Below are 22,751 nucleotides of genomic sequence, written 5' to 3'. Positions count from 1 at the left end.
GGCTCTGTGCTGACAGCTCAGAGCCTGGAGCCTGTTTCAGATTCTGTGTCTCCCTCTCTCTGACCCTCCCCTGTTCATGCTCTGTCTCTCCCTGTCTCAAAAATAAATAAAACGTTAAAAAAAATTTTTTTAAATAAATAAAGAAAGAAAATAAAATACTACATGCCAAAAACAATAAAACATACAAACTATGGCCAAAGATTTGGTCTTGATACAACTGTCTTTCACATATAAAGGCTACAGAAACACAATATAGAAAAGTAACAAAAATATGCCACCCACATTCCATCTTTCAAGTAATGAGTGTACCAAGCATTCCAGCTGAGAGAATTAAAATTAAGCATACAAAATGGATAACAGTCACAAAACCATTTAATGGAACACTACTGAGCAATAAAAAGGACCAATGTATTATTATAAACAACAACATAGATTCTCAAATGCATTATGCTAAGTGAAAAAAAAAACAGATTCAAAACTACATACATTTACAGTATATGACATTTTGGAAAAGGCAAAACTAAAGGGGCAAAGAACAGATTCATGGTTACCAGCGGCTGGGAACAGAGTTAAGAAGTGACTATGAAGGGGCTCCATGGAATGTGGGGATGGGTCAAACTGATCTTGATCACGGTAGTTACAAGAATATCTGCATTTGTCAAAACCTATAAAAGTGCATACTAAAATAACATATTTTACTATACACAAATTGTATCTTAAAAAGGGGGAAAAATAATTACACAAGAGGTAGAATAGCTTTATGAATATCTAGCAGTATTTTTCCCATTCTAAGACTTAAGAAAATAATTCAAACTGCAAATATTGATGAACAAAATATTCATTACAGAACCACCTACAATGGTAAAAATTTAGAAGCCTAAATGACCAATATCAGGAAATAATACAGAAAAGAATGAGACCATTAAATATAATGGAATATTATAAAAGCTTAAAATTATCTATGGAAATATTCTGTCATAGGATATTTTGATATGTTAGACCAAAAAAAAAAAAAAAAGACAGAAAACTATAATCACAGAAATGTTTTTATTTTACCTGAACTTGTTCCAAAAAGGATTCAGAGTGACTTACAAAATCGAGTAAATTCAACTAATGAGAAAATTAAGGCAAAGGGAAAATGAGAAGAGCCTTGTTTATAAAATGTATGTAATTGGGTCCAATATACTTGCTAGAAATGAACCATAAATTTATCTCTAACTTCTCCAGTGGTTAACCAAAACAGAAAAATAATTAGTAAAAATTCATACTGCCCATAAGATTAAAAAAAAAAAAAAAGGCAAAACTCAAGAAGCAATCGTTCTTGTTATTAGCACCAAAGAGATTTTCCTGTCCATAAATATATAATTATTTACATTTTTAAAATTTTTTAATAAAAACCAGACAGACCTATCATAAAAGGTTATAGAAGACCGAATTACAGTTGGTTTCCTGCATGTTTTTATAATTTTGTAATTGGATGTACTTTCCAAAATATTTACAATGAGCATTTATTGATTTTAGAAATCAAAAGTACCTACAAGTTATTTTTAATGGGAGGGAAAAACATTTTATTTGATTTTTAAATCCCTGTTTATGAGGGTACACAGAATGGCATTGAACCATGGAAAGAATCCTTAGTTGGCCCATAATGAAAACAAAATTACATTCACTGTCAATAAAAATGACCCTTGTTTTAACATATCTGCATATATACGTATTTTTTTTAAGTAATCTCTACACCCAATGTGGGGCTCAAACTCACATCCCCAATATCAAGAGTTGCACGTTCAACCGACCGACTGAGCCATCCAGGCCAGGCGGCATAAAGGGAATAAACACTGGTGAGATAACAAAGTTACTTGAGTTAAACACTTCATTATTATTGTTACAGTTACAAACAACTGGCACAAGAAACAGATTATCTATCAAGTCTTCAACCAGGAGGCCTACAAAATGTCTTCCTCCATTTAGTGGCCTTGTCACAAACCCTTACTACTCCCTTGTTTCAGCATTCTATTGTAGTATGTAAGGGAATAAGGAATTCTCACCGAGTAAATCTATCCAGATAAATCACAGCAACATAATTAAGAAGGCAGCTACCAAGCACATCAAATAGCTCATTCTGGACTTTATGATCCTAAAAGAGTACATAATACATAAATCCAAAACTGTATCTGTAGGAGAATATATTTCAGAGTTTTATCTCCTCTGAATTAAAAAAAGTGGTGGTGGGGGGTGCACCTGGGTGGCTCAGTCAATTAGGTGCTCAGACTCTCGGTCATGATCTCACAGTTTGTGGGTTCAAACCCTGCATCAGACTCAGTGCTGGCAGCGCGGGGCCTGGTTAGGATTCTCTCTCTCTGCCCCTCCCCTGCTTGTGCTCTCTCTCTCATAATAAATAAACTTTAAAAAAAAAAAAAAAAAGTAAGAAGTCCTAGTCAAAATAATCTCTTAAGCACTGGCAGGTATTAATTTATTTGGCTTAATTCTTTATAGAATTCCACCTGATGTTATGCAAACAAGTAAACCTTCATTTGCTCCTTTTTTGAGCACAGTTACTACCTTTAGTTCCTTACCCTTAATACAGTTTGTATTACTGTGAGGTCATGAAGCATGCAAGTTTCCCTCTTGTGGTTGAGAAGAACTTCAGCTATAGCAAATCTATCAGGTTGTAAACTTGTTTATTTATGGGTGTCGTGAGTGCCATGGAATAATGTTTGAAACTGGATTTAAAAACCAAAACACATAGGAGTTTTTTCCTCCCATTAAAAATAATGTGTTTAAGGTAATTTTGAATTCTAAAAACAATAAACCCTCACTGCAAACATTTTGGAAAGTACAGAAAACTACAAAATGGTATAAAGACCACTGAGAAAAAGTAGGGAAGGGGGACAGAACTATAATTTAAATAGTATTCATGGAAGGCCTCAATGAAAAAGTAACATTTAAGCAAAGGACTTGGAAGGAGGTGAGGGAGCAACTTTTACAGCCATCTATGGAGGAGCATTCATCCCTTAGGGCATGGGGTATACCTGTGATTCTAGAAATAACAAGAGTTGTTTTAATGTCATTCCAAATGCCATTAAAATACAGTAATTAAAGTCTAGGCCTAGGCAGAAAGCAAATCAGCAGTTGCTGCTGGGGAATTAAAAGTGGCCCATGAAACTTTTGGAGAGATGGGAACTGTCATTATGATTAGAGTGATCCTGTCATGGGTGAATACTCTGTGTCAAAACTATCATATTATACATCCAAAATGTGTGCATTTTATTATGTACTTATACTTCAATAAAGGTAATTTAAAAAAGAAAAATTCTAGCCTTAGAGCCCTAGCCCTCACGGTTGGTGAGTTCGAGACCCACATTGGGTAAGCACCAGCCCCACTTCAGGTGAGCCCTGCTTCTCTCTGTCTCTCTGTCTCTCCTGGGATTTTCTTTCTCTGCCTGTCACTCACTTGTGCCCTCTTCTTCTCTCAAAAAAAAAAAAAAAAAAAAAAAAAAAAATCTATGAAAATAATATATATACCAACAGAGAAAATAAATACTCATATAATGTTGGTAAAACTTTAAATTCGTAGAACAACGTGGAAATCTGGAGAAAAATGTGGAAATATGTATCAAAATCTTAAATACATTCTTTTCCTTGATCGGTCAATTTCACCTCTGTAAATACAGTCTAAAGAAATGATAGCAGAGCGGCTTCTGGGTGGCTCAGCTGGTTAAGTGCCCAACTTTGGCTCAGGTCATGATCGCTCAGTTCGTGAGTTGGAGCTCTGCACCAGGCTCACAGAGCCCACTTCAGATCTTCTACCCTCCTCTCTCTGCCCCTCCCCCACTCATTCATTTTTCTCTCTCTCTCTCTCTCTCTCTCTCCCCCTCTCAAAATAAATATATAAAAACTTAAAAAAAAAAAAAGAAAGAAAGAAATGACCACAGAATACAAAAATAAAACTACCTATTGTTACTATAGCATTGTTTAGAAGGTCAAAAGCTGAAAATACTCTAAAAGTTCACTAATGTGAGATAAGTCAGTCAAAATAAATCACTGTAGCTCCATGCACTAAGGCCCTTAAAGAAGAATCAAACGTTATTGACCTGAAAGGATAGCCACAATGTATTAAGGGCAAAAAGGCACATGTGTACATGTGTAATATACTTAGAATGTTCCCACTTGGCTTAAAACTGAAACACATGAATCTGTGTTTATATATATACACACAGAAAACATCTAGAGAGAAAATGACCTGTGCTGTTAGAAGTATTTTACTTTGAAAAAGTTAATGAAAATCTTTAGATCATAAAAAAATTCCATTTTAGACAGAAAGTAGATTAGTGGTTGCTAAAGGAATGAGGGAAGTGGACAGTGACTGGTAATGGGTACACGGTTTCTTTTGGGCATAATAAAAATGTTCTAAAATTTTATTGTAGTGATGGTTGCACAACTCTGTGAATACTAACAACCACTGAACAGTGCATTTTATTTTTTGAGAGAGAGAAAGAGAAAGCGAGCAAGAGCAGGGTAGAGGGGCAGAAGGAAAAAAAGAGAAAGAATCTTAAGTAGGCTCCTCACTCAGTGTGAGCCCAACGTAGGGCTCAATCCCACCACCCTGGGATCATGACCTGAGCTAAAATTAAAAATCAGACACTCAGCTGACTGAACCACCCAGGCACCCCTGAATAGTACATTTTAAATGGGTGAATTGTGGGGTGCCTGAGTGGCTCAATCGGTTAAGCATCTGACTTCAGCTCAGGTCATGATATTGCAATTCTTGAGTTTGAGCCCCACACTGGGCTCTATGCTGACAGCTCAGAGGCTTGAACCTGTTTCAGATTCTGTGTCTCCCTCTCTCTCTGCCCCTCCTCCACTCATGCTCTGTGTTTCTCTCTCAAAAATAAATAAACATTAAAAAAAATTTTTAAATAAACAAATGGGTGAATTGTATGGTATGTGAACTACATCACAAAACCTTTTAAAAATCACAGTTTGGGGCCACCTGGCTGGCTCAGTCAACAGAGCATACAACTCTTGATCTGGGGGTCATGAGTTCAAGCCCCATGCTAGGTGTAGAGATCACTTAACAAATAAATAAATAAATAAATAAATAATTTAAATAATAAACACATAAAATAAAAAATAAAATTCACAGTTTGTACCTTATACTATACCCAGTAAAAAGCTTGAACCCAAAGAGTACCTCTTAAAAAGCTTCAAATAGGAAAAATGAGTCACTAATCTTAAAAGCAATTAACCACTGACAATACAGGGTTAAACTACAACTTTGATCCTATGTTCATAAGTATGTGATCTTCAACTATGCTAGTACAGAGTATTCACTTCAGAGAACAGGAATGAACCTTGTAAATGTATTAGGTTGAAAAAGTACAGCACTGTTTTCCAGTAAGCGATGTAACTGTGAACAAAGTTTTAATGTTTTACAAATTAAAGAAAGTAAACCTTGCTCCTCCAGCCCCTTCTGTTTGCCTATCTTTTAGGGTTTCAAGAAATGTCAAATAGGGGCGGGGGGTGGGGGGGGGAGGAGGAGCAAAACAAAAAGAAAAAGCATAAAACCAGAGCTGATAATAATTTAAAAGTTCTTTAACACAACCTTTCAAGAAATGCTAACTGGCTCCTTATCTTCAAGCCCAAAAGCCTCTCAGTATTCCAAGACCATACATTCTGTTACACCTTAGACCTTATCAATTCAAAATAACATCTTAATACCCTTGAAAATAAAACACTCCACTCAATGAGTCTCTTCAATATGCTCTGAAAACATATTGTATTCACTCATCATTTATGAGGTAAACACTACTTGCCAGGTGCTGGAGATACAAGGCTAAAAGTTTCTTCAAGAGGAACCATCACAGTAGTTCTTTAACCAAAGGGCACATGAGGATCACCAGGGAGTGCTTTTTAAAAAAAACACATGGACTGTGTCTCATCACTGGAGATTTGGATTCAGTAGGTCTGGACTTAAGCCCAAGAATGTGTTTACTGAACCAGCTTCCTAGCACCCAATGGTGACAGAAAAAGTAAATATTTAACTCTAATACAGGGAGCTGAATGTTTCAATGAGTATGAAGTATGACAGCAACACCAACAAGACACCCAACCTTCCATAAAAGAGTGGAATAATGAGGAGAGTTTACCAGAGATGAAGATACTTCAGTTGGAACTTGAAAGATGAGAAAGTGGCTAAGTGGATGAAAACAGAAAAGAGTTCCAAAGAGAGAAAACTGCATAAATAAAATAGCACAACTATGCTGAGGAATCACACACACTATAAAATTAGCATGTATGTTCAGAAAATTACAAATACTTCAATATAGCTGAACTAGGGTAACAGTAAAGACTGGTAAACTGGCTCAAAACATGAAGGACCTAAATTATGCTATGCTGAAGAGTTTGGAAGTTATTCTAAAAGCAACTGAAAAACAAAATACCAAAATTTAGGCAAGGTAGAGACAAGAGATTTGCGTCTTCAGAAATATCAATTCGGCAGCAACACAGAAAATGGGGGAGGGAGGGAGGGGCTGGGGGAGCACAGAAACCCAACCAGAAGACTACTGTAAATGTCCTGGCAAGAAATATGAGCCTATCAAATAAGGCAGTATAAATATAACCTCGGAATTGTTGGGAGGCTGGAGGGAGGAGTCTAAGATTCTTAAGTTGCCCATAATGGGGATGGCACCACAGAAACAGGCTGTAGGTTATGACAGACACTAAACAAGTTCAGTTTTGAACAGCATCATATCACTCACTGAAGACCTATTATGCATCCAGGACACACATATAATTAGACATACAAACTAAACTCTTACTGGTGTCCCTAAACTTTAATATATGCACAGCAGATAGGGCTTAAAATGTGTGATGTGTAAAAAGAGGACCGTGTGTGCGTTTTAGGGAGAAGTTGAATTCGCCATGAAGAAGGTAGGTAGGTCTCCAAACAGACTGGTCTGGTAGAAAGAGCACACGGTAATCACCTTCAACATATATCATCTGAGACCATAAAGCACGATAGCTCGTTTTTCTGACCCTGCATCTCCTCATTCATAAAATGGAAACGATGAAAACCAAAAGAGTTACTGGAGATTCAAATCATATGTAAAAAAGACTAAAACAGTTCCAGCACACAGCTTATGAATTACATGTCATTATTACTTCTAGATACAGAAAGGCAGTACTCAATACTAAAATTGCTTCTAGATCTCACTGGATACACTCAACCTATCCTGGCAACGTCTGCTCAAAACACTAACTTTTTTTTATTAAAACAGAGATAATTAACGTAAAGGAGATCACTGCATCAGAAAAAAAGTCAAATGATTTCCAAGATCTTTTTCAATACCAAAATTCCACTGCAAATGTATTGGCCAATTCACTTTCCCTTAATTCAGTACAATAAATTAAGCTCTTTTTTTACATATGTATTTTTCTTTGAATTTTTTTTAACAATTTTATTTATTTATTTGTAAGTAAGTAAGCTCTACGTTCAATGTGGGGCTTGAACCCATGACCCCAAGATCAAGAGTCACATGCTCCATAGACTAAGCCAGCCAGGTGGTTTAAACCTATAAAAATTTCAGGGTTTGAAATCTGGAAACTACAAAACACAAGATGAAATCGAATCACCCATAATCTCCCCACCCACCCAAATAAAAGTAATAATTTGCTGTATTTCCTCCCAGTCCTTTTCCATGTGCACCACTCTTCAGGGATACAAAGAGCTTAAAGTCCATTTTCTGGATAATAAATTAACAACTGAAGGAACTGTATTCAATATAAAATTAGTCTGGGGTGCCTGGCTGGCTCCATCAGTAGAACATGCAACTCTTGATCTTGGGGTCGTGAGTTCAAGTTGCATTTAGAGATTACTCAAAAAAATAAAATGGGGCGCCTCGGTGGCTCAGTTGGTTGACCGTCCAACTTCGGCTCAGATCATGATATCACAGTTTGTGCGTCAGGCTCTGTGCTGACAGATCGGAGCCTAGAGCCTGCTTCAGATTCTGTGTCTCCCTCTCTCTCTGCCCTTCCCTGCTTGAGCTCTCTCTCTCTGTGTCTCTCAAAAACAAACTTTTTTTTTTTAATTTTTTTAATAAAATGAAATACACACACACACACACACACACACACACACACACACACACACACACACAATTAGTCTCATCTGATTTGTGTTACCCAAACACGCCACAGCCCCATCTTTAGCACTCATTTCAGTAGACACTCACTGAAATTCTCATCTGGAAAAAAATTTGTTTATAATTTCTTCCTCAGTTCATGAAACTAAGTTTCTTCATAGAAAGAACAATGTATTAATTTCATTGGTTTGCATTTTACTGGGCTTCTGACACATACAAGTAGGATCTCCTTAATTTGGCCAACTGGGGAAAAAAGAACAATTTGAATCAATAAATTCTTAGCAAATTAAAGAACATTTTTTAATTAACAGCAGGTATGGTGCTTTTAAATACATACAATACCTAGAATTAGGTTAATGAACTGTTCCCTTGTTAAAGTCCTTAGGGAACTTCCTTTAACAGAGAAAAATGATATTTCATTAGTGGATCAACTGATTGTATATTCGTGACATCTAAATAATACAGTTACCTGAAAATACCTGTTCTCTATAATTTAAGTATACCTCTTCCCAGAGTTGTAAACAAATTTATTTATGCTGTTAACCTGAAAACAGTTCATAGAGAAGAAAGGTACTATCAGTTTCAGTAAAACTTATTGCTTAGAAAAATTCCAAATCTAGCTAAGCGAAATTAGTCAGAGAAAGACAAAATATCATATGACTTCACTCATATGAGGACTTTAAGAGACAAAACAGATGAACATACGGGAAGGGAAACAAAAATAATATAAAAACAGGAAGGGGGACAAAACATAAGAGACTCTTAAATATGGAGAACAAACAGAGGGTTCCTGGAGGAGGGTGGGGGAGGGGGGATGGGCTAAATGGGGAAGGGGCATTAAGGAATCTACTCCTGAAATCATTGTTGCACTATATGCTAACTAATTTGGATGTAAGTTTAAAAAAATAAAATTAAAAAAAAAAAGAAAAATTCCAAATCCATGGTGTAAGTTGTAAATAAACTAACCCTCCCAAGCTTATTTCTAAAAAGCACTGGCACACGTATGACAAAAAGTCTCAACAAAACGGGTATAGAGGAAACATACTTCAATATGATAAAGGTCATTTATGACAAACCCACAGCTAACATCATATCGTGCTTGAGGGTGAAAAGCTGAAAGCTTTTCCGCTGTGATCAGAACAAGACAAAGATACCCATTCTCTCCACTTTTATTCAACACAGAACTGGAAGCCCTAGCCACAGGAGGTAAGAAAAAGAAATAAAAGACATCCAAATTGCTAAGAAAGAAAGAAACTGTCACTACTTGCAGATGACATGATACTGTTACAGAAAAGACCCTAAAGACTCCACCAAAAAACCATTAAAATAAATGAATTCAGTAAAGTTGCAGGATACAAAATTAACATACAGAAATCTGTTGCATTTCTATTCACTAACAAGGAACTATGACAGAGAGAAATTAAGAAAACAAGCTCAGGAAGCCTGGGCGGCTCAGTCAGGCATCTGACTCTTGATTTTGGCTCAGTTCATGATCTGAGCCTGCTTGGCATTCTCTCTCTCCCTTTCTCTCTGCCCCTTTCCCACTCATGCTCACACTCTCTAATATTTTTTTTTTAATTTCATTTACTATTGCATCAAAACTCATAAAACACCTAGAGATAAACTTAACCAAGGAGGTAAAAGAGCTGTACTCTGAACACTGTAAGACCTGATAAAAGAAATTGAAGATGACACAAATAAATAGAAAAGTATACCATGCTCACAGAATGGAAGAATATTGTTTAAAATGTCTACATACCCAAAGCAACCTACAGATTCAATGCAATCCCTATCAAAATATCAAGAACATTTTTCACAAAACTAAATTAATCCTAAAATGTGTACAGAACCAAAAAACAAACAAACAAACAAAAAAACCACCATCACCAAATAGCCAAAGCAATCTTGAGAAAGCACAAAGCAGCTGGAGGTATGCTCCCAGATTTCAAACTATACTGCAAAGCTATAGTAATCAAAACAGTATGACACTGGTACAAAAAGACACAGATCAATGGAGACTAGAGAGCCCAGAAATGAATCCACACATACATGGTCGATTACTCTATAACAAAGGAAGCAAGAATATACAATGGGGAAAAGATAGTCTCTTTGATAAATCATGTTGAAAAAACTGGACAACTATAGGCGAAAATATGAAACTGGACCACTTTCTTATACCATACAGAACAAAAAACTCAAATGGATTAAAGACCTAAATGTAAAAGCTGAAACCATAAAACTCCTAAAAGAAAACAAAGGCACAGTAAACTCTCAGACACGAGTCTCAGCATGTATTTTTGGATCTATCTCCTCAGGCAAAGGCAAAAAGAAAAAAAAAAAAAAAACACAAAAATAAACAATCAGGACTACATTCAACTAAAACAACGTTTTCATAGTAAAGGAAACCATCAACAAAATGAAAAGGCAACCTACTGAATGGGAGGTAATATTTGCAAATGATATAACTAATAAGAAGTTAACATCCAAAAATATATGAAGACCTCATAAACTCACCACCAAAAAGACAAATTATCTGATTTAAAAATGCAGAGGACCTGGGGGCGCCTGGGTGGCTCAGTCTGTTAAGCATCCGACTTCGGCTCAGGTCACGATCTCGCGGTCCGTGAGTTCGGGCCCCGCGTCAGGCTCTGTGCTGACTGCTCAGAGCCTGGAGCCTGTTTCAGATTCTGTGTCCCTCTCTCTCTCTGACCCTCCCCCGTTCATGGTCTATCTCTCTCTGTCTCAAAAATAAATAAACGTTAAAAAAAAAAAAATTAAAAAAAAAATGCAGAGGACCTGGATAGACATTTTTCCAAAAGACAAACAGATGGCCAACTAACACATGAAAAGATGCTCAACATTATTAATCATCACAGAAATGTAAATCAAAACCACAGTGAGATACTCCCTCACACCTGTCAGAATGGCCAGTATCAAAAAGACAAGAAGTGGGGTGCATAAGTAGCACAGTCAGTTAAGCATCTGACTCTTGATTTCAGCTCAGGCCATGATCTCACAGTTCATAAAATCGAGCCCCGCATCAGGCTCTGCACCAACAGCAGAAGCCTGCTTAGAATTCTCTCTGCCCCTCCCTTCCTCTCCCTCTCTCTCTCTCAAGTGCATCAACTTTAAATAAATAAATACTTTAAAAATTAAAAAAAAAAAAAAAAAAAGACAAGTAACAAGTGTTGTTGAAGTTGTGGAGAAGAGGGAATCCTTGTGCATAGTTGGTGGGAATGTAAAGTGGTACAGCCACTATGGAAAACAGTATGGAGGTTCCTCAAAAAAATTAAAACTAGGAATTCCATACAATCCAACAATTCCACTTGTGGGTATCTATCCAAAGAAAATAAAACACTATTTCGAAAAGATATATGCACCCATATGTTCACTACAGCATTATTTACAATAGCCAAGATATGGAAGCAACCTAAGTGTTCACTGATAGATGCAGGTATTAATAAAGATGTTGTGCATATATTTACAATGGAATATTACTTAGCCACAAATGGAAAAGTGAAAACTTTCCATCTGTGACAACATGGGTGGTCCCAGAGAGTATTCTGCTAAATGAAATAAATGGTACAGGAAAAGACAAATACAGTACATTTTCACTTATAAGTGGAACCTAAAGAACAAAACAAGTGAACCAACAAAACAAAGCAGAAACAGACTCATAAATACAGAGAACAAGGTGGTGGGGGGATGGGGTAGAGGATAGGCAAAAAAGTGAAGGGGATTAAGAGGTATAAATTTCCAGTTATGAGACAAGTAAGTCATGGCACAGTAAAGGGTCATATACAGAACAGTCAATAATAGTGTAATAAGTTTGTATGACAAATGGTAACTAGACTTATCGTGGTGATCATTTCATGTTTATGTCAACTCACTATGTTATATACCTGAAACTAATATGTCAACTATACTTCCATAAAAAATTGAAATTTAAAAGTTATTAAAAAAAAAAAAAACAGGGGTGTCTGGCTGGCTCAATTGGTAAAGCATGCGATTCTTGACTCTTACTGGGCCTAGAGCTTACATTAAAAAAAACAAAAAACAAAAAACAAAAAAACAGGCCTACAGAAAAGTGCCACCAGACATCTGGAATTTGTGATTCAGATCCTGGGTTTGAATCAGTCATTATAAAGGTAAAACCACGGGTGCGCCTGGGTGGCTCAGTTGGTTAAGCATCTGACTTCGGCTCAGGTTGTGGTCTTATGGTTCATGGCTTCAAGCCCCGCGTCAGACTATGGCGGTAACAGCACAGAGCCTGCTTGGAATCCTCTGTCTCCCTCTCTCTCTGCCCCTGCCCAGCTGTGCATGCACATGCTCTAAATAAATAAAAAAAAAATTTTTTTTAAGAGGTAAAACTACCTTGGGGCACCTGGCTGGCTCAGTCAGTTAAACATCCAACTCTTGATTTTAGCTCAGGTCATAATTTGATGGATTGTGGGATTGAGCCTCCCATGGGGCTCTATGCTGACAGCTTGGAGCCTACTTGGGATTCTCTCTCTCTCTCTCTCTCTCTCTCTCTCTCTCTCTCTTTGCCTCTCCCCTGCACCTACACTCTCTCTCTCACACACACAAAATAAATAAACTTAAAAAAAAATTTTTTTAAAAGGTAAAACCACCTTAAAAATAAATCAATAAATGAAAAATTTTAAATTAAATTAAATAAATAAAAGTACTCGCATCAGTGAAAAAAATTCCCATTATTTCTGTATCTGTACATATGAAACTTATGCCCTTCTAAAAATCTTTAGGTACCCAGGGGCGCCTGGGTGGCTCAGTCGGTTGAGCCTCCAGCTTGGGCTCAAGTCATGATCTCACAGTTTGTGAGTTCGAGCCCCATGTCAGGCTCCATGATGACAGCTCAGACCCTGGAGCCAGCTTCAGATTCTGTGTCTCCCTCTCTCTCTGCCCCTCCCCGGCTCACACGCGTGGGCGCACGCTCTCTCTCTCTCAAAATTAAACATTAAAAGAAATGTTTAATAAATCTTTAGGTACCCAAAAGGAATGAAAGCATACATCCAAACAAAAACTTGTATACAAAAACTTGTCCATCAATCGACAAATGGATAAATAAAATGTGGTGTGTATCCCTATATAATGCATTATTATTAAGCAATAAAAAGAAATGAGGTCCTGATACATGCTAAAACATGGAAGGACCTTTAAAACATGATGCTAGGGGGGCGCCTGGGTGACTCAGTCAGTTAAGCGTCCGACTTCAGCTCAGGTCACGATCTCACAGTCCGTGAGTTCGAGCCCCGCATCGGGCCCTGGGCTGATGGCTTGGAACCTGGAGCCTGCTTCCGATTCTGTGTCTCCCTCTCTCTGCCCCTCCCCCGTTCATGCTCTGTCTTTCTCTGTCTCAAAAATAAATAAACGTTAAAAAAAAAAATTTTTTTAAAAACATGATGCTAGGGGCACCTGGGTGGCTCAGTTGATTAAGCGGCTGACTTCAGCTCAGGGTACGATCTCACAGTTTGTGAGAGCCCATACTGGGCTCTGTGCCGACACCTCGGAGCAGCATAGAGCCTGCTTTGGATTCTGTGTCTCCCTCTCTCTCTGCCCCTCCCCCGCTTGCACTCTGTCGCTCTCTCTCACTCTCAAAAATAAACATTAGAAAAAAATGTTAATAATAAATAATAAATCAATCATGATGGTAAGTGAAAGAAGCCAGTCACAAAGGACTACACATTGTAGGACTCCATTTATATGAACTGTTCAGAACCAACAAATCCACAGACACAGAAAGTAGACTGGCGGCTGCCAAGGACTGGAAGTGAAAGTTACTGGATATAGTTTTTTGGGGTGCTGAAAATGTTCTAAAACTGTGATAATGGCTGGACAACTCTGTGAATACATTAAAAACCAATGAATTGTGCACTGTAAATGGATGAATTATGTATCAATAAAGCAGTTATAAAAAAAAATCTTTAGGGCCCTCAATTTCCACAAACCTAAGAATTTTCCTGATGAGATTCATAAAAACACTAAGAAGGGTACTTTAACCATAAAAGAGCACTTACTGAGGGCATGAAATAGACCAAGTCCTCTGAAACCATTACTAAGGCACTTTAAAACCCACAGTTCTCCAAAAATATGACATGGAAAAAACATGGAAGAGCGCTCCTCTGCAATAGGTCCAGTAACTCTTCAACTGCGGACTTTATCACCAATGCCAGGTACACCCTTCAGGCCCAAGGTCTTTAGTCCAATTTCCAAACAGTAAACTCACCCAATCTAATGCCAATCACTGGCCATCACTTCTCAAAACAGTAACAGGCAGGGCGCAAACTGCCAGAGCAGTCCACTGAGCCAAAGCCACACTCTCACTACGGCTCCTTACCATATTCCAAAGATGAAGAAACTGAATGTAAAAGACAAAGCAAAGAGGGCCAGAAATTCCTCAACCAAAAAACAAAAACGTTACTTACCCTATCCCCAGCACTAACTACGCTCTTGGAAGTGTATTGATTGGCAGGCCTATGTTCCTCTATGAACGTTAAGCCATTCCCTAGAACGGAGAGATTCTAAGCAAGTGCTAGAACTTTTTTTTAAGTATTTTTTCCACAGTACCCAAAAGCATAACTCTGTAATCAGGCTCAGCCTATAGAAAGTATTCAGTAAATGCCGTTGCCTCAGAGAAAATGGACACACACACAAAAGATGTGTCACTCTTGTGCAGCAACAGAAAAATGCACTGAAAACCAGCATCACCACATTACTTTACAAAACACTTCAAACACATCTGAAACTGAAATCTCTTCCTGAATAACTGCTGTGGTTTTCTCTTACGAAGAGTCTCATAATTTGCCACATTTCCCTCTTTTCTTTGGCCACAAGGACACCCAGAGCAAATTCTGTAACTCACCAGTCTGGCACATATTTAGAAATTCTAAAATTACCCCCTTCATTTTGCTGACATACCCTTAGTTTCCCCACGGTTACATCTCATTACCACCTATCTTATGTATTTTTTTTCCCCTAATTCCACTCCAAACATCTTCTGAAACAAAACAAAGTAAAGATGTGTCACAAACTTCTGCAAGTTGCCATCTAGGGGGCACATACAATCAAGTACCACACACAGAATTAGTAAAGAGCAACTGACTGAATGCTGTTTTGTTTTGTTTTACACTGGAACCCAATTCTTAAAAATGGAAAATAGTTCTAGTCAAAGAAAGGGATCCTTTGACTGAGTACATAACACGTTGAGTCTTTGTGAACTCCAAATATAATGAAAAAGGCTTCAAGATATGAAAGCACAGATTACTCAGCTTTAGGGGATGCCGTTCAATGGCAATGGCCCAAATGCTGAAACATCTAAGCAATCTACCCAAAAAGACAAGAGGCTCATAATCTAGCACAATCATTTGGCAGGGACACTAGAAAAAGATCTCCAGGGAACGAGGAGATTCTCAGTATGAGGAATACTTGACATCCCTCCTAGTTTAACACAATATTGTTAATTACAAATGTAAGGATTAACTAACAGACACTGGAGACTATGGACAGACATATCAAAGGTAAGTTTCAAGATACCAATAGAAGATGACAACACCAAGTGAAAGAAAACAGAGATACAGAGTCAAAGAGAAGGCTCACCCATTGAATTCTGCCAGGCTATCTAGAATTATCTCCCACCAACCGTCAATCTATGGTGGATACTGATATATCCTAGTGCCGGGGCGCCTGGATGGCTCAGTCGGTTGAGCGGCTGACTTCGGGTCATGATCTCGCGGTCCGTGAGTTCGAGCCCCGCGTCGGGCTCTGTGCTGACAGCTCAGAGCATGGAGCCTGTTTCAGATTTTGTGTCTCCCTCTCTCTGACCCTCCCCCGTTCATGCTCTGTCTCCCTCTGTCTCAAAAATAAATAAACGTTAAAAAAATTTTTTTTTAATATTAAAAAAAAAAAAATATCCTAGTGCCAAAAGACTACTAGCAAAACTGAAAAAGATCTGTTGAGTTGTCCTCTAAATTTCTTAAAATCTTTTAAGTTTATTTATTTTTGTGAGAGAGAGAGAGAGGGAGGGAGGGAGGGAGAATGGACAGGGGAGGGGCACAGAGAGACAGAGACACAGAATCTGAAGCAGGCTCCAGGCTCTGAGCTGTCAGCACAGAGCCCGACACAGGGCTTGAACTCATGAACTATGAGGTCATGACCTGAGCCGAAGTAGGAGGCTTAACTGACTGAGCCACCCAGGTGCCCCATCCTCTCAATTTCTTTTCACCCAAAGTAGAGCTCCCCACCTCTGTTCCTTAAAATCCAGTTCAGAGGCCACACAGTTCAATTGGTCAACCCTAAATTTTTTTTGCTATTTCATCACCCACTTTATCTCACAGCAGTTTACAGAGAAAACAGATTTCACAATAAGAGAATAAAACAATCACAAGTCAAAGACTTGACCTTGGGCTTTACATGATGAAACTTTTAATACTATTCAAAATAAAAGTTCTTCGGTTATAAAAATCACTGTTAAAGAACACAAATTTTTTGTAGGCAACGTTTTTTAAAAATATTATTTACTCACATAGACAAATGTGCTTTCTAGTATTTTATAATACCTTGATCCACATCCATTGTCTTGCTTGCTGTGGTTAAGTTTAACAGGCCAAAAAACAAAATTCATGAGATTTCTTAACCTCATTCTCCTCCAACGACCTCAATTTGACCCATAAATGGGGGAGAAGGGGGTCTGAAGTTTCTAACTATGCCAAATATAGTAATTTTAATACTTAAAATAAGTGACAATATGTTTGTATTCTTAAGGTAGAAAGAAAGACAAATACAAAAAGACCAACCATAAAGAGTTTGCACACTACAACTTTTTAAAATAAACACACAAATCTAAACACATTCCTCACCTCAAAATTATTTTTATGGTGTCTAAGTTTCACCTAATTTTAAATATTTATTCAAAGATTTAATTTAAACATTTTAATTTTTAAATTTAAATTATTTTATTTTAAGCAAATTTTAAAATATTTAAAATTCAATTACTTTACATTTTAAATAAAGTTTTCAAGATTTTTAAAGTAGTGCATAGGGGCACCTGGATGGCTCAGTCAGTTAAGCATCCGACTTCAGCTCAGGTCATGATCTCGCAGTTGGTGAATTCGAGCCCCACATCAGGCTCTGTGCTGACAGCTCAGTGCCTGGAGCCTCTTCACATTCTGTGTCTGTCTGTGTGTGTGTCTCTCTCTCTCTCTCTGCCTCTCCCCCACTCACACTGTCTCTCTCTCTCAAAAATAAATAAACATTAAAAAAATTTTTTTAAGTAGTGCATATTACCTCAACACATGTTCTCAAGCTGTTGTTTAAGCCTTTAAAGAGCCTCATGCTGATTATGTTAAGGTTTATACTTAGAAAATAAAACTTGAATATTAAAAAAAAGGCACATACATATTTAGGCACAGCTTAACAGAGCTCATCATTAAAAGAAGGGAAAACTCAGACACTATGAGAATTTCTACATCAGGCAAGAAAATCCTAACTCAAAAGGAAAGAGAAAGGTTTTTTTTAAGTGAAAAAACCTGATTGTTCATAAATGCAAGTAATAATGAGAGAAATGGCCGTAAAGTACCTGGCACAATAAATAGTTTCCTTCCCTCCAACACTATTGACTGGCATCATAGCCTGTGATATTCTTTTACTTCGCCAACTCACTTTGATAAAAGCATTCTGCCAATCTGATCTTAAATGTTGTTCCATTTTGCCAAAAGGCCTTTAAAAAAAAAAGGCTAATGAAACAGGCCCACCAAACAGTAATAATAGCCCAGGGTTGTGGCAGAATGTGCTGGCAAGTCATTCTGTCTCAATATAGGTAAGTTTCCCACAATTACTACTTAGAATACACATGTAATAAAAACAAATCTGAAAAAAAAAATAGACTTTAGCATTACCGTTCCTGTGGAAAAAAAGGACTCTTGCAATTCTAGGAGAAATGTCAACATTATTTGTACTCTTCTCCTTATGATCAAGTTTATCATCTCTAAAATTCAAGCAAAATCATGGCTTTTAATTCTCTGACCTCAGAATGTGCTACTTTGTTGCAATCACTTTGTTTGGTTTGGTCTAGTTTTTAAGGCTGGAACTCTTCCCGGGGGGAGAGGCAGAAATATAGACTGAGCATGGGAACTGGAATAACAAAGACCTGATTTCAAAATCGGAGTTTACCTGGTAACTAAGTTTCAGTTTCTCATCTCTCAGAAAGAATACTACCTCCCCCATGGGACTGTCCTGAGGAGTAACTACAGGAAATAATATATGATCCAGGGCCTATAATGTAAATGCTCAGTAAATGTTTCTATCACCATCAGTGGTTCCCACCTGACAGATCAAACACCTTTTTATTCCTCCAATCAGTAACACTGGCTGATGACGGCAGTGATTCTCCACCTAAAGATAAGCCCCTCCGCTCTTCAATTACCCTGCACTCTGCCTCACCTGTTACCCGGTGTTTCCCAGCAGGATAGCTGCACTCTCAGATCTACGGTTTTACCCGAGTACAAATCTGAAGAACTTCTCGTCCTCATAACCATCAACACAAAAATTACAGACACCGCCAGGCAAAGCAGCATGAAAAACACAACAGTCTTTGCCCTGGCATAGTTCAGACCAACAGATGAGATCAACACCAAAACTAGTAAATTACAATACACTATGATGACTGCAGAAGAGGTAATCTGTGTGCGGCCCACAGCCACAACACAGCAACTACCCGGAGTTTCTCCAATGCTGTTCACTCTATCATGCGTCTGGCCCAACAGAATTGTGTTGTGACGAGTGCCAATTCCAAGCTGGTTCACTGGTTTAGGTCCCCAGGGTATGGAACAGGTTTTGCCGTTCAATGTTAACTCTAGTTTGCTAAACGACCTGGATAAAACTGCTCAATCAGATATGATTCCTTATGATAAGGCCTAGCATAAGACACAGCCCAGACTAAGCCTTCAATAAACACTTGCTGACTTGCACAGCACAGCCAGATTTTTAGATCTTAGAGTTTTGCCAAAAACTAACCCAGAGTTTGATTTTCCCAACTACACAAGACAGGCAAGCACCTTGTTTCTCCTTTAAGCTTTTACCCAATGGACTATCATTAGGAAAGCCAACATAAGAGCTATAATAGAGATTTTTAAAACCAACGTTTATGATTTCTAAACAGTGTTTAGCCAAATAAAGCAAAGATTACAATCCTTTCACTTTTGCCCCCTACACAGATACCATCCAAACCAAACACCCCCTACTTTGGTCTCCCCACATGTACAGCTGCCTACATCTCAAACTCAACAGGTGTATTACCAAATTTAATTATCTTGTCCCCAAACCAGATACTGTCTCTATTCCTTTTCCTCTATTACTTCATTTTCCCACAGACCTAAGATTTCTAATTCAGTCACCAAACTCTGTATTTCTCAGTCTCATACATTCTTGACCATTGCTCACACCAGGGCTGTGAGAGTAGCTGTCCAATTAGTCTCAACGCTTACCCACTCCCATCTCTCACTGCCAACTCAATCTTCCCAAACACCAATCCATACATACACACTCAAAAATCCTGCAGCCTACCGAACTAAATCTTAGCATTGGCATTCAAAGCCCTTCTCTTTGTGACGATGTCTTTTTTCTCCAATTTTATTTTAAAATTTATTTATTTATTTATTTATTTATTTATTTTGAGAGAAAGAACGAGCAGGGGAGGAGTAGAAAGAGAGGAGGGCAGAGGATCCGAGGCAGGCTCTACGCCGACAGCAGAGAGCCCGATACGGGGCTCGAACCCATGAACCACGAGATCATGACCTGAGCCAAAGACAGACGCTTAACCAACTGAGCCACCCAGGCTCCCCACTCCTATTTTATTTTAAAGCCAAAGAATAAAGGACTCACGCAATCAGTAAATTTCCTCTGAAGCTTTATTATATGCCAAATTCTAGGGAATAGGATAGTGAGATGAGTAAAATCTGATTCCCACCCACAAGACTCCAAACAAATAGCAAATACACTGCCTTAAAGGCAAAAAGTGTCCCAAGTGCACAAGAAGCTCCCACGTGTCTGACTTCTTAGTGTCCCTCACTTACACATAGTATGTGCTTTTGAAGCAGCACTGATATATACGACAGTTCCAATAAACCAGAGACGTATCATCAACATGCTCGATAAATCTCGTAAAGAAGAAGATAAACCCCACCTCTTCATTTCTAGTATGATAAAGAACCATGGCACATGGGCTGCCTTTTTTGAAGGGTCAGGCAAAGCACAATGAGAATTCAGATTTGCAAGTGTGCTTGTGCCTGATTTACTTCTAAGGCAGAACAGAAGCAGCAGGGACCTAGCGAAAGGCTGAAAGTTCCTTCTGCTAGTCAGTACTCAAGACACTGGCAATATAAAATGAACCTCTGCAAATTCAACCTATATCCTATTTCAAAGAATAGCCTGATTAAAACATTCTAAGCCTTTCGTCACTATCAGGAAGTTAGGAAACCTAGATCAAGCTGAACTCTCTTCTCAGCAAAATAACGCTGTGATTCCAGCTGTGGTTTTGGATTACTAAAAGTAAGCATGTTAAAATTCACCAAATGAAGCCAAGCACTTACAACAAGAGGACAAAGATGGCTGAAACCTAAAAGCCACAACCACTCCTCTGACACAAAACATTAAACATACCAGTTCCATTTCAAATAAATTTCACTTGAGCAGCTAATTTGTTATCAACTTCCTACTTTCAACTGTAACATCTTAAAAACAAAAGTCACCCACGCCCAACAGAAAAGGCTTTGAAAATATGGACACATCCTTTAACAGGCCAAATACGCCTGGGTCATTCAGTCGGTTAAACGCCTGACTCCTGATTTCTGCTCAGGTCATAATCTCACAGTTCATGGGTTCGAGACCCAGCTCTGAGCTGACAGTGCGAAGGCTACTTGGGATTCTCTCTCCCCCCTTCTCTCTCTCTCCCTGGCTTGTGTGCTCTCTCTCTCAAAAGAAATAAATGAACTTAAAAAGAAAAAAGAATATATGTCAAAGGAGAAAAAATATTATTTGTTTAAAAAGTGTACCTGAGGGGCACCTAGGTGGCTCAGTCAGTTAAGCATCTGACTTAGGCTCAGGCTCATGGTCTGTGCGTTCAAGCCCCGTACAAGACTCTGTGCTGCCAGCTCAGAGCCTGGACCCCGCTTCGGATTCTGTGTCTCCCTCTCTCTCTGCCCCTCCCCCACTCGTGCACACGCGCGCGCACTCTCTCTCTCAAAAATAAACATTAAAAAAAGAACTTAAAAAAAAGTGTACTCGAAAATGTAACGTGTACATCAAAACAATCTGAAGTCTTTTCTTAAATGAACTGGTTGTTACCTCTTCAGCACCAGAATGATAAATGATCCAGTGACAACATCACAACATTCATCCCTTAAAACAAGTGACTGTTAAGTTGGGACCAAATGAAATTAGCAGTTAGGCTTTTAAAGACATTCACTGAAAGCAGATATCCTGAGTGGACAGAGATTATAAAAGAGTTTCAAAGCTGAAATAGTGAACTTTTTTTTACCTGATGTTCTGCATGAATGTTATCCCCAGTAGGCCATCGATGTTTGCTATTATTATAGCCGCCTCCACCACTTCCTCCTCCCCCAAGCTGCTCACCATGCTGCCTCTGAAAGAAGTAGTCCACCATAGCGTCGTCTTGGGAACGGCCTGCAACTCCTATGGATCCTGGGACAGGGCTGGAGTGTGTCCCAGCTGCAAGAGCCTGATTTGCAGCTGGTTGTGGCTGCGCCTGCGACCCTGTTCCAGATGTCAAAACAACAGGCATGTTGGGATTAGCTGGTTCTTGAGGGTGATGTTTCAGGTGGGGGCTGAAAGAGTCCTGCCAAAGCACTGCTTTTCTCTTCAAGACACATGCAACGCTCATTCCACCAACACCTAAGGACAAAGAGGTTACAAGCGTTTAAAATTTGCATTTTTTAAAACATAAGTTGATGTACATAATTTAATATATTTGCTTTGATAAAACAAAAATAGGAGCCCCATGTCTTTTGCGATACCACATCCACAACCAATTTCTACCAAGCAGCTAAATGTTTTAGAACATATACACACAATTTTGCCAAACTGAAACCTCTGTTTATAAGTTGCTGAATATGTGCACATGTGGAAATAAGTGTAAGTTGGTTGGTGGCAGGCAATCTGACAAGGTATTGAGATCAGAGTTCAATACGGCAACTTCAGGGAAGCCCTACGTTGCTACCAAACATAACAATATAGAATTGGACTCCAATCGATGGCTCCTCTACCCACCTTCTTTACACCATAAGCCAACTGTGACAGATACTTCTTCAATGAACAAGAGCTCTACAAAATATCATTTTACAAACGGAGCAGACAAAAGCCAATAAACCAAACAAAAATTCAAACCTAGTATATAATTAGCAATGACTCAGACTGCCTAAAATTTGAAAAGACCCTTTAAAATGTTTAATATATTCATAGGATGCTCCTTGAAGAAACAGTAAGAACCCCCTGACCAAGCACAGCAACAGGATGTTCTTAGCCTGAACGATTTTAGCTGCTGTTGAATGGTGCGGGGGGGGGGGGGGGGGGGGGGGG

At 38.4% G+C, this 22,751-nt stretch overlaps 1 protein-coding gene across 1 annotated transcript in view; it reads right to left on the bottom strand.

Moving 5' to 3' along the window:
- Window positions 1-22,751, bottom strand: part of PUM1 (pumilio RNA binding family member 1) — a 142,934-nt gene that overhangs the window by 115,855 nt on the left and 4,328 nt on the right. Inside the window, exon 2 of the mRNA XM_049618892.1 lies at window positions 21,694-22,067. Coding sequence (XP_049474849.1) covers window positions 21,694-22,067 — 374 coding nt within the window. The remainder of the gene's footprint in view (window positions 1-21,693; window positions 22,068-22,751) is intronic.

This window comes from Panthera uncia, assembly GCF_023721935.1.
Source record: "Panthera uncia isolate 11264 chromosome C1 unlocalized genomic scaffold, Puncia_PCG_1.0 HiC_scaffold_4, whole genome shotgun sequence".
Classification (NCBI taxonomy): domain Eukaryota; kingdom Metazoa; phylum Chordata; class Mammalia; order Carnivora; family Felidae; genus Panthera; species Panthera uncia.
This window is presented reverse-complemented; position numbering and strand designations above follow the sequence as displayed.